This window comes from Puntigrus tetrazona, chromosome 7 (genome assembly GCF_018831695.1).
Source record: "Puntigrus tetrazona isolate hp1 chromosome 7, ASM1883169v1, whole genome shotgun sequence".
NCBI lineage: Eukaryota > Metazoa > Chordata > Actinopteri > Cypriniformes > Cyprinidae > Puntigrus > Puntigrus tetrazona.
The window spans coordinates 11,542,325-11,558,806 of NC_056705.1; the positions used below are offsets into that span (position 1 = coordinate 11,542,325).

A 16,482-nucleotide genomic window follows, 5' to 3' on the forward strand; every position below is an offset into this window, starting at 1 on the left:
ATTGTGATCAATAACAAATATTATTTTCTGTCCGCCTGTTTCTCTCTCTCTCTCGTTTTTAAAGTGTCATGATTTTCCGTGCAGGTGGTTCATTTCAGATATGACTCGGTCATATAAATGTAATCACAATTCAGACAAATGCACGAGCCAGTGACGATGGAAAATGGGCACATTTCTTTCCTTCTTTTTCTTCATTCTTTCATTTTACTTTATTGTGTTTGTTCTTATGTGTCTGTATATTTCTTCTTTTTCTGTCTGTCATCTTTTTTTGTCAACTCCCTATTTTGAGTGTATTCTGTTTTGTGTACAACTGCTTAACATACTTGTTTTCTTTAATAGAATTGTGTGTGTGTGTGTGTGTGAGAGAGAGAGAGAGAGACACAGAGAGCATGTGTGTTGTTGTGCACAACGGCCCACCTCCCTTCCTAAGGTCCTTTATATTTTTAGTCGGACAGGAGATGTAAGTGTTAATTAGAGAGCCGAGGGCTTTTTGTCGACTGACAACCCTTTTAGTAATGAAATAATAGTGGGGGGGAAAAGTGCGGCTTATTGCACATTTCTGACTTCAATTACAGCCAAGATCCTTTTTTCATTCCTTTTGAGTTATAGAGGAGAATTTCTTCCACCCACCCCCCACTTCTCCCCCCAAACTATCTTTGGGAAAATAAATAAAAGGATGTTCAGACATGAAGAGAGTGATTCTCTTAAATAGACATCAAATGTGAGAATTTCTGAAGGCTGCTTCCATTTTCAGAGCTTCTGCAACAAAAGATTCTGCTCTAGTTTTCACTTTTCCACAAAAGCTATGAATGCAAATGGGAAAATGTTTCCGCAACTACAATTTTTTTTTTGCATTCCAATTCCAAAATATCTGTCTTTCCATTCGTCCGTTTATCCATCAATGCGTAGTTATTTTTGTCGGCCTACCTTTTTACTTATGCATGTGAAGTAAATGGCTGTATTTGAGATTTATATAACAAGGATATAATTTATGTTTGTTTTTGTATATATTTAGGTACGTTTATAATTAGTACAAGAATATTTACAACGTATAAACCGTCAGTCAAAAGTTTGGGGTAAAATATATATGTATTATTTATATAAATCTTTCTCTTTTTTTTTTTTTTTTTTTTTAAAGAAAAATAATGCTTTACGCACTATTGGAACAGGATTCATTTCACAAACAACCCAAAATAGTTTTTACAAAATTTTACCAAACCCAGACTTTAATCACAATTAATTTTACATCTAATGTTGTTACATTTCAGTTTAATGAGTCTCACCATGATGGTGACTTTCTATAAATGTTCATATTTAAAAGCTGCTTTGGTTTGGGCTTTGGTTCATCACATGACTTTCTCACTACCGGCTTCTTTAGGTGGTTATCTGTGTATTTCAAAGGTACAAAACAGATTTCAGTACTTGGTTTGGTGCTCAGGTTGGTATATTAACATTTATAACAGTTAATGAAATTACGGTATTCAACTGTAAATTTATCTTAAACCCTTACAGCCAAAAATGTTGTTAACATATTTTTTACAGTAGAATTCTGGCAACCACAGCTGCCAGTTTTGTGTAAAAAAAACTGTAAATTTTACATTTCAATTGTGGTAATTTCCAATACCATCATTTAATGAATCCAGTTCCTTAATGTTTCCGTCACACATGGGCCTATTATAAAGTTTTTGCACTACAGATACTTCATTCAGATTGGCTTTATTTCATGTTCGGAGCATAGCGATAACGGACTGATTTTAAGCACGTCTTTGAGCTCATGCACTTACGCAACTAGCCGGCTAGCAATTGTGTATAGTTATTTCTACTGATTTTCATGCTCATAAAATACCCTCCTTCTCTTTCTCTCCCTCCATCTGTCTCTCTGTGGCTGACTCTCGCTCTCAGGGTGGACCCCATCTCGTACGACAGTCCCAAGCCGAGTGGCCACACGCGTTTTGTGTGTGTGTCGGACACACATTCTCGGACAGATGGCATCCAGATGCCTTACGGGGACGTTCTGCTGCACACGGGGACTTCACCGAGCTGGGCCTGCCCTCGGAGGTCAAGAAGTTTAACGACTGGTTAGGTAAAGAGCTGCGATTAACCACCGTTTAACCCCTTGCATCACAGCTGACCCTCACACACACACACACACACACGTGGAGTTTAGTGACGTGTGAAGTGGTGGTGACAGGTTTTAGTGACTGAAGCTAATGGTCAAGAGAGGCTGGGTTTCTCCTTACAGCATCTGTTATAATAACAGAAGGTGTTCAGCGGGCTTTGAGTGTCATTTCTGATTTTATTTTTTTCTGTTCAGCGAGGAATTCTGGGTACTCCGAGTCATTTTGACAGATTTTTTTTTTATGCTGGCTTTGGGATTTTGGAATTGTGGTTTAATTTTTCCTGAACTTTTGTAACTTTGGATTCGGATGTATGGAAGTATTTCTCTTCTAAAACCAAATGTGCTTATCTAAGCGTTCAAAAGTTTGTGGTCAGTAAGATTTTTTTTTTTTAATCAATACTTTGTTCAGCAAGGGCAGATTAAAAGTTAAAGTAAAGGTTTTGCTAGAAAAGATTTCTAAGAAAAAATGCTGTTCTGTTCTGATGAATTCTCTATTGATCCAGAAATTCAGGGTTTTCACAAAAATGTTCCTTTATTTTTATCATTGACTATATATCTAAAAAAAATGTTTTTTCCTTCTTTTTTTTGTTCTAAGCAGCAAATCAGCATATTATATTGATTTCTGAAACATCATGTGACACTGAAGGCCGGAGTAATGAGGAATAATTTATATTTTAAAGAAAGCTTTAAATTGAAAATGGCTTTTCAAAATACTTTTTACACATTATTACTGTTCTTAGTCTATTTTTGATCAAATAAATTTATCGTAAATTCAGTGTAATTTGCCTCTTTTAATCTTTTTTTATAAAACTTAACTCCAGACTTTCGAATGGTAGTGCTACTGTATTAATCAAATGATTGATTAATGCATATTAATAATCCAGAATCCTTAGATTTTATCCTTTTTTTGTAATTTTTACAATGCTATGTGTATGACAGAAGTCTCAATTAGTAGACAAGAGAATAGCAACATTTAAATGTGGCTTTGATTTAACAGAAATAAGTCGTTTAAATGCACAGATTGAATGATTAAAAATGTTTGTATTAGTAAATAAATCCAATTAAAATAAAATAATAATGCGGCAGGAGAAACATTTTCAGTCTAGAGAGCTCTGCTTATTATCGGTGAGATCTATTTTTGTCTTTTTATCTGGTGTAGACATGGCGTAAGAATTATTTAGTATTTTCTACAAGACATTCTAATTACAGATTCATAGGGGAGCAATGGAACTTCATTAGCAGCTAATTATGCTTATTTATGTAGGGTTAAATTCAACATGATTTTATGTGTAGGAACAATCCTCTGAGAAAAAATATGTAGAATACAGATGAAGAGAAAGCTGAAAATTTCGAATATCACAATTGTCAGCTTTTTTTTGCTTGTTTTATCTAGAGGAAAGAATAAAGGTTTTGTTAACATTTTACACAAATTGGTATTAAATGTTAGGTTTTAGGAGTATATTAGCAGTATATTTGATAACCAGTTGTCAGTAGCTATTAAAAAAAGTACATTTCCAGACAAAAAAAGTATAGTTCGTTTATGACAAAGAGCCCCAGATCATAGTCTGCTTGCAGCACATGACCGTCAGGGATTGATAGATTTGAGATTGAAACATCAGTCCTGACTTCCATAACTCTTGTTAATATATCTGTTTGGAAGCCCTTGATGCGTGACGTGCTCTCATTAGTTTGAGCTGTAGTACAGTGTGAGTATAACACAAACACACACACACACACACACACACACACACACACACACACAATCTGTTATGCCGTGTATGTTAGCATGCACAGAGTTTGTAATTTGCATAAGGCTTGGCTTTTAATGTGTTGTCATTTCAGTTAGAAAGTCATAAAGTTCTTGGTATTTGAACTGAGGGTTATTTGAGTTTATATTTAGCCTTTTTATGCTATTTTGTTAACAATATATGTGTATTTTGTTCATATATTTCTTTCATAGGGTATTTTGTTTGCTGACCTTGACTGAAAGAAATAAAGATTAAATACTAATTAATAATAATTAATACTAACCTAACTATTAAAAATATAGTTCATGTCCATATTTTTATTTATTTTTTATTTTTTATTTTTTGACAATTCTGTTGTTAGTAATGCAGTTTAAGAAATTTCTGTATTGGTCCGATCATGTATGTAGTAAATCCTGCACCTCAAGTCCTGTTTGATCCTGTACTTTGGTTGAGGTATGGATCAAAACACGTGTGATTAAATCAAACGCTTGCCGACTCTGACATCCAGAGCTCTGTTGGCGCCAGGGAGTCCCAGGCCGAGGGTTTGGGATGTTGGCATCTGACGCAGTCATAAAGAGATCACACTGACCCATGAAGCCGCTCACACTGCTGACCTTCAGACCAGCGAATCTGGTGTATTGTCATACTGTTTGTATGTGTATCCATGCCATGTGGCCTCTCTACATAAGCCGTGCGCCACAAGCAATATTCAGTGTTAGAGTAGAACTAAATATAAGTAAAAAGTATTAACATTAGCATTTCGAAACATTTTTGTGTTGTGCTGTATTGCGATTACTGTCGCAAGTACATGAATACCGACTCTTTCAACTATACAAACTCTATGTTGTTCATAATTGCTTTATGGCCATGGGGTGACCAGAACTGGTAGTATTATTGTCATTGTTTTCAATGCATCGTTTAATCAGTATTTATTATTTAGCGCACAGAACTCCTTTTAAAGTTTAAAGTTCGCGTGAAATTAAAAATTAACATAATCTTTAATCAAACTCTGAAAATGCTCCTCCCCTCTAAAATGACAGGCCTTCTCTGATGATGTCAGTTAGACGGCTTGGGCATGAGCGTGACATCATTAACCACGCCCCTCCAACTGTAAGAATAAAACGCCTACTTTATTACATCCAATCAATTCCTGGTAGAAAAATAAAACAAGCCACGGCCTTTATTTTCCTCATTCAGAATTCTGTTTCTCTCAGAAGTGCTTCAAAATGTGGAAATTTTGGAAATTGGTTGCAAATTTTCATTTCACGTGGACCTCAATCCAGTTTATTTAAATTTAGTTTTTCTTTATTTGCATGTTTGCATGACAGTAGTTAATTTTTTGCATCTAATTTTATTGCGAGTACACAAGTACACAGGTTTTAAACACTGTGAAAATAGCATAGATGCCACAGTAGCCGTAAAACTAAACATTTGCATAAACTGTCCTCTATTTTTTTCATCTCAGCTACTCTTCAGCAGTTTTTAGAGAGATTTTTGCTCAGCGTTTTTGCAGCCTGACTTGTTTGAGCGGTGTGATTTCATTGAATTGGTTCGTTTTAATTCTGGGATTCATGTCAGTGTTTTCATTGCAGTTTTTTGGTTTTATGTAATTGGTATTTCTGTTTCATTTTTAATTTACGTTGTCCTTATAATTACTTTATAGCTTATAGAATAGATGACCGACCAATAGCAATATACGGTCATTTCAATAACAAGTATTTAACTACACAGTAGTTTCTGTGACACTTGTTTTTGCAGGAGCCTGATTTTTGATGTGGCAGGCTCTTAGTTTGTCCTTCGCACCTTCGTCATTCCATCCATGCATACTCCCGTGTCACACGGTTGAAATAGTGCTTCAGAAGAGAAGAAACGGAGAGAGCTGTCAGCAATCTTTCCATCCCTCAATCTATCAATGTACTCGACGCCACCCTTTTTTTGTGTCTGGCATGTGACACCCCGGCAGCTTTTTGAAGTGCCTGGTGGCCAGAGAACGCTCCGACTTTCTTATTATTCACGTCCCAAAGGAAACCTGACGATGAAATTATTTTTCACATCATCGCTTTTTATTGTAAACACACAGCTGGGCGCTGATAGGTAGTCTCATGATGGCTGAAAGCTGTCTTCTGTCAAAAAGCATGTTTGGAGAGAAGAGTTTAGTCAGTTTAAAACAAATCATTCCCTCGAACACGACTCGATGATTGAGAAGTTTATATAAGCATTCGACGAACTCTATGAGAAAGCTGAAGTGGATCTTCGGGAAAAAGGATCTTTGTGTTTTCATTGTCGGAGCCAAAGCATTCCGGTTATATTTTCTGGAGAGTTCCGCAACATAAATGCTTGCGTTTCTTTCCAAGGTCGCTCCTTTGTTCTTTAGCAGTAGGGGCTAAATGATACAGGAGAAAAAAAAACATAAAAGGCCTCCATAAATTAAGCTTGCAATTGGTGTTGTTTATTTTAGACCTTTTAAATACTGCCGGTTGTTTCGTTCCTCTTCCTCTCTCTCTTTTGCATTCGCCTCATTCACTATGCATTTTCGGCGAAGCTCACTTTTGTTTGTTTTTCTGGCACAGAAAGCCCAGCCGCTAATCGTTGTCATTGATCATGGTTTTTGTTGATAAGTGGGGTCGATTCACAGGAATCGTTCGGTGGGAATGAGGTTTCTTTGCTAAAGTTCAGTTCTGCTCGATATCTTGCCCGTGAGATCTGACCTGTACTTCTCCATGCGGGATTCACGGATGCAAACATGGATCTGTGCACCATAAATAAGGAGCTTTTCTGGGTCTTGACTTCGTTTGTCTGAGTTCACTGGTTATTTCTTTGATCAATGCAGGACAGCCGATAACTCCAATGTCCAATAGATTAGCTTTGTTCCTTTGTTTTGCAATGTTGTGAGGGTGGAAAATATTTGCATGGTTTTTTTTTAAATGGATACCTTGGCTTAAAATGATATGCCGGTTATTATTCACTTACTCTCATGTCATTGCAAACCTGTGTGACTTATGCTCTTGTATTAAACAGGAAAGGTTTATTTTTTAAGAATATCCTGCTCTTTACAATAGGACTCTTAAAGGACATAAAAAACCCATTAAACTGTCTTAAATTTGTCCGTGTGATGCATGAAACTTGCCTTAAGTGGAGTTCTTATTTGCTAAAAATCTTCTTCTCGAGTGACATGATAACCGCAGAGAATATTGAAAACTTGAATCAAATCATTTAGATTTATGAATGAATCATTCATACAGGTATTGTGCACCAACTGAAGCGATATAGTGTAAACATTTGGCTCGTAGATCACCCATTGGCGTTTCTCTCAAGAACATTACATTTTTGTCAAATAATTATTTATTTATAATTTTAAAAATGCATTTATACAACCTGTAATAATGCAATCAATCTACAATCTTTAATGATTGTAGATTGATTACTAAAAATCTAAATATGCAAAATAGCAGAACTGTGGCACCAAATTAAAATGTCATTTATCTCTACTAAATCTTTTACCTGTCGTACATTGTTTTGTGGATTGGCCAGATTCATGAAAACAAATCTTTCAAACAGGTATTGCGAATCAAATAAATCGATTTATTGTAAATATCTTACTTGGAGTTCTTATCTTACGTACGGTTTCATTCACAAAGAAGATTGTCACGCAGACCATTTTTGTGATACGTTTGTAATGCTTTTTGACCTTTTTTTGGAAAGTGGCACCCCCAATTTTTTTGATTTATACGAAATCCAAAAAAAAATAATAATAAATCTTTTGCGTTAACATGAAAGAAGAAATGACGTCATACTAGTATGGAAAAAACGTTTTTGGCCGAACTATTGCTTTAATTTATGATTGAGCGTTGGGTGATTTGTGCTGTCGGGGTTTCTGGTGCCATGTGCTCTTTGTTTTTAATTCTATTCATCAAATCCCACATGTTTTTTTTTTTTTTTTTTTTTTTGGCGCAGCGGTTGGAAAAACTTGACGAATGTGATTGCGCCGCACTGTTTTCAACAAAATACACATGTTCCCTACTAGTCATCCTTCAGTTTCAGATGTTTACGGTGTGTAGTTTATTTTCACTAATTTGATTTACATTCATTACGCACAGCGATTGCCAAACCGTGGCCCGCGTCGGTCCTCTGATGTAAATCAGACTCAAACACGGAGGGCTAAACCCAAATCTCCTTGACTGTAAGCGCTTTCCCATACGCCGCATACCTTCCCATATATATTCCTCCGTAGCTTCTTCAAAGTAATAAACAGAGTTTATATCCGCAGTCCTCTTCGAAAAATACATTTTGATGGCAATAAAATGTTGTAAAAATCCCTGCGGGGACGCAGAAGATGCAGTCGGTGGGGAGGTAATTGCATTCTAGGCCTTTTTCCGCCATAGAGAGGCTGGCACGAAGCTCGTCCACCGGGGGTTTGTGATTCGGTTTTGTGCGACGGGAAAGCTCCATGTAAATGGATCCGTGATGGCGTTTGGCTGACTGCGGCCCGCGGAGCTGAGAGATGGGCTCCTGTTATTAGATTAGACTGGGATTTATGATATATCCCAGTCTATATAGTGCCGAGCGCACGTTCGGACCAAGAAAGTAAATTAAACTGCTGGGAAAGTGTTTACTTTTAAATCGGGTTATCTTTTTATTTTCTTCACACTTTCGGTCAAGCGTTTTGCTCCTTTCTGATGCCTTTACAGTTCAAGATTTAATTGGTTTTTATTGTTTTCCCAAAAAGACACACTTCCAATTCAAATTGTGAATAGCCTTTATTAAACTGGCTATTTCCCACTGTTCTCTTTTATAAAAGAGAACAAATAATGGCCTGGAAAAAACACCTTCAGACATATTTAATAGAGCTTCTGATCACACCAGATTTTGACTTTTATTATGTCTTTGCTTTTTCGTTTTTAGTCCCATTTTGCTTTGAAAAGAGCCTCGTTTCATCTGTTTTGGTAGGTGAAAAATTGTGATTTGTTTTGTTCTCTAACTCACTCCGCATTTGAGGCGTTCCATATGCGTTATGCAATCCACTGAGAGACGGTCTGTGTGTTTTCCTGTCTAAGGATTGGCATATATAGAGAGAGTCGCTCTTTTTGTGTGGGTTCTGTGAAGAACAACTTCCCCTGTTGCATTATCCTGATGCACCAGCACAAAAGAGCTTTGCTGTGACGATGGAGGCTAAAGTAAGGAAGAGAAAAAGGAAAAGAGGTGGCCGTGACTTTAATAAACATTTGATGGCCGTCGAGTTTTAGTGCACTTTCTTTAGAAGGGGAAATAAAAGGCCATAGTGGATTGAAAGACACAGACAGTACTTTTATCCTTGACCGAAAGTCTTTCTAAAAAGTTTTAGCTTTAGGTTGTTGTAGTCGATATCCAGCCATGAAGTTTTTTGCGAATAGACAGTAGCCTGAATAGAGACGTACAGAAAGACGCTTTGGTGTATGTTTTGTTAAATGGCCTGTTTCTACTGGCAGAGTCCTGTTTTTCATTATCAGACTTTTCCTCGGGATCGCAGTGACCTCACGTGAACTGCAACAGAGTATTTTTTGTGATAAATTCAGATGTGACCGGCCCCATTTCCATTGGCGAGAATATGTCTGCCAGCGGTGAATGCAAACTAGCGTCCGCCCATAAGATATCTGATGTTTAGCATGCAGTGTACTATTGTAAAAATGTCAACTTATTGTCACAGTTCTTCTAAGTCGGCACGTCAGCTGCCATTATTTGTTGAATATGGAAATCTGTTCTGTTTTAATGTGTGTGTTTTTCTGTGGCGTTGCAGGCAGCCTGCCGTACGAGTTTAAAGTGGTGATCGCTGGGAATCACGAGCTGACCTTCGATAAGGATTTCATGACGGAGCTGGTCAAGCAGGATTACTATCGCTTTCCCTCCGTGTCCAAGTTGAAACCCGAGGACTTTGACAATGTTCAGTCTCTCCTGACAAACTGTGTTTACCTGCAGGACTCTGACGTCACCGTCAAGGGCTTTCGAATATATGGTGCACCATGGTAAGTTCCTCGTGCATTTTTCTTTTTGTGTGTGTTTTTACATTTTAAGATCATTGACTTTCATTGGAATTGCATATTGTCATTCGATGGTCAGAGTGTTTTCTCTTTTAACCGACTAAAAGAATTTGCTTCAATGATTTAGTCTTTTTCCAGGTTTGCATTTACAATAGACTAGATGGGCATACGTTAACAGACTAGATTTTGCAGATTTGCTTTAAAACACGACGGCGTTCATAACACCATTAACTTCTGTAATGTGACTATTTCTCAATGGGTAATAGTGGAGCACAGAGTTTGATTCCATTGGTATTCGATTTAGTTATTATGGTCTGATTCTGCATTTGGGTTATTTTGACAAGGTTAGAGAATAACTTTAAAAAACAGCTGATCTATACACACACATCTATATGGGAAAAGCTGTCTAAAAGAGAAGTTTTTTATCAAGGCTGCAATTTATAAAACAGTTACAATTGATTTGTTTGTGGGGTTTTTTAATGCGATGGCAAAGCTGAATTTTCAGCATAATTACTCCAGTCTTTACTGTCACATGACCCTTCAAAAAAATCATATGCTCATTTAAACATTTCTTGTCAACATCAGGTTTGAAAACAGTTGCGCGCCATTTAATATTTTTGTGGACTACTTTTTTTTCCCAAAAGAACAAGTTGAATTTTAAATAGAAATCTTAATGTAATCTAAATCTTGTTATAAAGTTAATAGTTAAAATACTTTAATTATGAGATTCTGAAGTAGCTTTCATAAAGCTCTGGTGATGTCATTTCTGTGCCACCGCGCACTAGTGAGCGAGCGGCCTGAGAAAGCACCTCCGCGTCATTCCCATACCCCATCCCCGTGTGTGTTTGAGTTTCCTCGGATGCTCTGATCCTCTTGGAACCTGCGTGTTTTTCTAGCGCCGCTGTGGGAACGGCTCGCCTCGCGCTCTATTGGGCAGCCCATTTAGCTGCACCTCTGCCCTACTTCCTGTTTTCCTAGCATCCATCTAAAAAGATAAAATGGCCCTGAACTATAATTATCCCGCACAACATCTTTAATGCTTCCTGGCATTTTCTATTTTTAAGTCCTGCCCCTCAGACTCTGTTTTCCTGTGTGTTTTTTCTCCTCTTAAGAGCCATTGTGAGATTCACCTCTTGTTTTTCTCTATAATTAGCGGCGAAATGAAGTTAAAGAGGGCGTTGTAGAGGGCATCCCGCAAAATGTAGAGAAACAGACAGCGGGGAAGCGGAAAACAGAGGGAGGAAGTGGACAAGGAAGGAAGGAAGGAAACCCCCCGTGGCCCTTTAGCGTGAAAGCCGCTAAATGTCTGTTGTGACAGCGTGGGGTCTTGTGGGAAACGGGGAGGAGGGGCCCGGCGGGTGGATACTGATAACTCGACACACACACAGATGGCCGTGGGGTGGTCAGTCTGACCGACAGCGTTAGGTCCCGCTATTAAAGCATTTGGGTGGCCTTGGTGTGGCATGTGCCTCATCTGGCCAAGAAATTCAAGAAGCCGGCTAATTTGTATTACCATATTGTCACACCACCGAATGTGTAACATAAGTCAAGCCGCTCGCTGAATATGGTGACGGCAGACCGACCGTTCGCCTCGAGCGCTGCTGACTCATTCCCGAGAGTGAAAACGGAGAGAAAGAGGTCTGAAAGAAAAGAAAGATATCCATAAAGCTATCTTGATGGACAGATGGAGACAGTAATGGCACACTTTGAGACGAGGAGACAAACGGTGACAGAGGAAGGGCCGAGACGGCGAGAGGACGAGTGTCAGAAAAAGAGGAGAAATGCATAAAGAAATCAGAAAGCGGTGATGCAGATAGACATGGCGGTGGCTGTACTGATGGGAACACATCATGCGCAGACACGCTCTGGGAATCAAACTCCTCTTCACACCAGGATCTTCTTTTTTTACTTGAAATGGTCACTGAGATATTAAAAAAAGAGGATTTTATGTATTGTAGCTCTGCATCAAGTCTGTTCACCAAAAAATAAGATGCGCAGCTGACTGTTTTCAGCATCTTTTCCTCTTGTTTGTTTAATAAAAATCATTATTTTTATACAAGCAATAACATTTACTTAGTAAGCATTAAGTTTAAATAGCGTTGAAATTTTGAATAACAAAATTTATTTTTTAGTTTTGTTCATATAGTGAAAATCAGATATGCATCATGTTATAGAAATACATATTGCATATGTGTTAAGTAATATTGCTTACTTAGTCCACCAAAAAAAGTTATTAATGTAACTTCCATTTCATCCCAAACATATATTTTTCCCAAGATATTTGGAATGATCTTCACACAGTTCCTTTCATGAACGTTTTATTAGCAAATCAATGATACTTTGGTATTATTTATTTGAATTAGCTTTGATATTTTTAGATCGCACTTTAATTTTAAGAATTTTTGTATTTTTTTTATAATTCTATATAAATTAAAATAAAAATTTTAGCCATTTTACTGAAAATAAAATCATACCATATAAAATTCCATTTCATTTCACAATTAATATAGATTAGTCCTATCATGTTAATTTATTTTTTTAATACTTTTTTTCTCGATGATGAACTATGTATATCTGCTTGTGAGTTTGAGTGCGTTTGACTGATATGAATTTATCATCAACAAAGAGCGTGAAACAGTCCATAGGTCAAGAACGTCTAGGCCAGAACGTGCATCTCAACACTAGACCAGCTTTCCAGGCTAATTCTTCTATATCAGCCACTTGAAATGATCAGTTTGACATGTACCAACGTTAAACGCACTTGTCTTCAGTCCAGGGTGACGCGTGTTGAGATGTCGAAGTTAGCAGCCCTACTCTTTAAAAGTCTTTGAAAATGCATATTTCAGAAAAGGTGGTAAGCTACCATTTTAAAAGTTTGGGGTCGATAAGGTTTATCAAATGTCTTTGAAAGAAAACATCAAGGCTACACAAAAACATCAAATAACAAAGTATAGTAAAAACAGGAGTATTGTCAAATATTATTACAATTTAAAATAGCTGATTTCTGTTTCAATACATCTCAAAATGAAATGTATTCATTTTATAGCAAAGCTGAGATTTTAACACACATTACTCCATTTTTTCATTCAATCTATCGGTCAGTGATATAAAAAATAATCTCTTACCAACGTTTGAACCAAAGTGTACTTGACTTTTATATACTTATTATAGCTAAGTACCGAATACAGATCTAACGATAAAGGTTTAAATGCTGTCGTTTTTTTGCCAGCTACTGTTTGCATAGCGACAGAGTACCCAGACATCTTTCAGGAAGTGGCCTTTTGTTCAGGAACATCCTGGTGCTTTTGTCTGCTCCACGAGATCAGACCCTGGCCTGACCTCAGAGAGCCACTTCCACAAACAAACTCACACAACACGATAAAACCCTTTGAAATGAAAGGACAAGAAAAACGAAGTGAGATAAAAAAAGACTCAGCAGCTGACACATGCATGGGCTTTTGAAGATCCTTATGTTTAGATGCTGGTGACTTTAGTATGCAAATTGAAACCTAAGAAACTCTAAACGCTTCCATTTTCGGGTAGAATTTAACTTTAAGCCATTTCAGAACAAACGTTTACCAAGCCGCTGGTGTTTATGGAGTTTGAAGGATTGATGAATGGCTTCAGTCGTGTGAGGGGTCGTGGTACTCAGGTTTGGGTTTTAAGGAGAAGGTTGGGGGTGTCTGTCTGGCTTTTTAAAGCTCCATGCTTGCAGTAATCTCCCCGAAGGCCTGACCCGTCTGGTCACGTGATGCAGTTCAGATGGGGTGAGCCCTTCTGCTAGTCAATCTGGGCGTAAGACCAGCGCCACTCCCCAGGGGTTAAGGCATACTCTTATACTCTCTTATGAGATTCAATCCCTTTAAACTTCAGAAGAATATTTCAAGCATGTTTTTGTGGGCACAATAAATATTTGCCTGGAAGATGCCAAGCTATGACCGATTTTGCAGTTTATAAAAAAAAAGTGGTCTTCATCGTTGCTTATTCCTTCAAAAGTTATGTTCAAAGTTATGATGGTAATTGGCAAATAATTTTTTGAGTGTATATATGTAAATATTAATTGCTTTATATATACGCATATATATATATATATATATATATATATATATATATATATATATATATATATATATATATATATATATATATATATATATATACCATTTATTATGTCATATTTTTTTTTTTTTGAGAATATGTTGACATGGCAAGTATATCCTAATAAATATTTTTACTGTTTTCACGTATTGTAAAATTTTCTTTTATTTTAAAGATTTTTATTTTAGTTATTTAGTTTATTTACACTTTATTATTAATAATTAATCAATATAAATATACTGAATATATATTAAAAAAAATTCAGAAAATCTCATGAAGCCAATGTTAGAGGTAGATGTGCAGCAAAAATAGACAAAATAGCTAGATAGCTATGATCCTGATCTTGAATGAATTTACTCGAGTGTATTCAGCGCTCGTCTGGATGCTGTGAGAGTTTGGCTGTGTTGGGTAAATATTTCTCTGTGGCTCAAGCGGGCTGGTGGTGCAGGCGCCAGGCTCTTCTCTCGTTTGTGTTGGCCCAGCGCCCTCAGCCCACGTCCAGTTCTGTACGATAATGTGAAAATCCCCCTCCGTCCACAGGCACTTGCTCCGGCGCTCTCTCTTACACTCGCTCACAGACACTTATCCTCTTCCACTGTTCTTAAATGCTGTGAGAGTAATCCTGAGCCGTTCATAATATCTGTCTCCCTCAGCCCTTATCTGAGCATGAAGTGATTGATAGCGTGTGGAAAAAGACCTCACAGAACCAGAGAGAAATGATCGCTTCTCTCTAGCACTTCCAGATTATTGCATGCGTGTGATAACTGCTGGAAAATATTGAATTCGAGACATCCAATCCCGTTATTTTAAGCATACTGACATTCCTTGCATATTGTAGCTTCATCGTAATTTCACAAACTGACAGTTGAGCAGGACCCTAACCCTTACAACAGTTTGTCTTTACCAGAATCATCATACACGCTTAAGAATTTTTTTTATTGGCATCCATAGAACTTAGAATAGAAGTTTTTTTATAGTGGGAAAAAAAGGTTTTATCTGATTTTTTAATTTTAAATATTCTTCACACTAAGAAAAGTCGTTCTTAATCTTAAACTAAATTTGCATTTGCACCCAAACAACGTATTTTGAAAATATTTACATGTATATGCATTTTTATATTTATACATTTTTTCGGAAATGCATGCATGGGTTTGTATTTATAATATAACAATACATATACAGAGTACACATGCTTATATTATGCAAGCGAAAACTTTTATTTTGGTGGTGATTTAATCGTTTTACAGCACTAATAAATATTGTTGAATTTTTATAGTTGCACTAGTTGTACTGTAAAAAAAAACTTAATTTTTTTATTTTTTAATTACATTAATATTATTATGTTACAGAGAAAATGACAGTAGTAATGTTTATAATATCACATTTATATAGTATTTGTTCTTTATTTTATTTAGTAATAATAATTATTATTAAAACTATTACTTTTTAGCACATTTTAACTGATTATATTATCAGAAAACTAAACATCAATTAAAACATCATAAAACATACTCGGTCCTACTTGACTCCCATCCCTCCACTTTTAACCTGTTTTGTTTTCCATTACATAAAAATCCTGATTTCAGTTGCAATCCACGTCCATATCATGAATGTCCCAGAATGAGCTACACATCAAGGTTTAATAATATATTTAGCTTCACATTCTGCTGTACACTAACAGCGACTATAGCAGGTCCACTGGCTTTGTGCTCAGATTTTGGGCTCCTACTGTGAGCGAACTGTTGAAATGAGAAGGTGCGAGGGTTATGTGTCCCCAGTGATTTGGTAATTTTAGTTTAGGGAACTTTGAAATGGTGGCACCAGGTGTTGGACTTGCAGTCCCAGCGCTCTACGGTTCCCCGACTGAGCCGTGGGCTTAAAGCGGGGCTCATAATGTAGTCAGGTTACTGATACTGGGGGATTTAGGCAGTCGGACTTCATACAGACTTTATGGAGCCTACAGGCTGAGGGGGAGGGTTTCTATATCTGTGTGTGTGTGTGTGCGTGAATGGCTTTCCCAGGCTGAGTCGCTCGGTTGACTGAGTGAGTTTTAAATGGCGCATTTGTCATCACCTTTGCCCCACGGAGTGTGACGGGATGCAGAGCTCCCCCTCAAAAACCTCCCGCAGCCCTTCTCACGTATACGCTCCACACTCCATTCTTCCATCATTGGCTCATCATCCGACCCCCTGCTCTCCGCGGTTACTCCTCCGTCACATTCTCTCCGTCGGGCGAAGGGTCGTGACAGCAGCTACTGTTTGAGATCCTCCCGTCACACACCACACACACACACACACACACACACACACACACACACACACACACACACACACACATACATACACACACACATACATACACACACACATACACACACACACACACACACACACACAGACAGACAGACAGACAGATGACTATAGTTTCACAGAAAGCTAACTGTAATGACTAAATACGTCATTTTTTTTACTTTATTTATGATTATATTTACCTTTAAGTTGTC

The 16,482-nt window shown here is 37.2% G+C and overlaps 1 protein-coding gene across 1 annotated transcript in view; it reads left to right on the forward strand.

The window, feature by feature from the left end:
* mpped2a (metallophosphoesterase domain containing 2a) overlaps window positions 1-16,482 on the forward strand; it is a 48,411-nt gene that overhangs the window by 12,342 nt on the left and 19,587 nt on the right. The window contains 3 exon segments of the mRNA XM_043245844.1: window positions 1,903-2,021; window positions 2,024-2,083; window positions 9,641-9,866. Coding sequence (XP_043101779.1) covers window positions 1,903-2,021; window positions 2,024-2,083; window positions 9,641-9,866 — 405 coding nt within the window.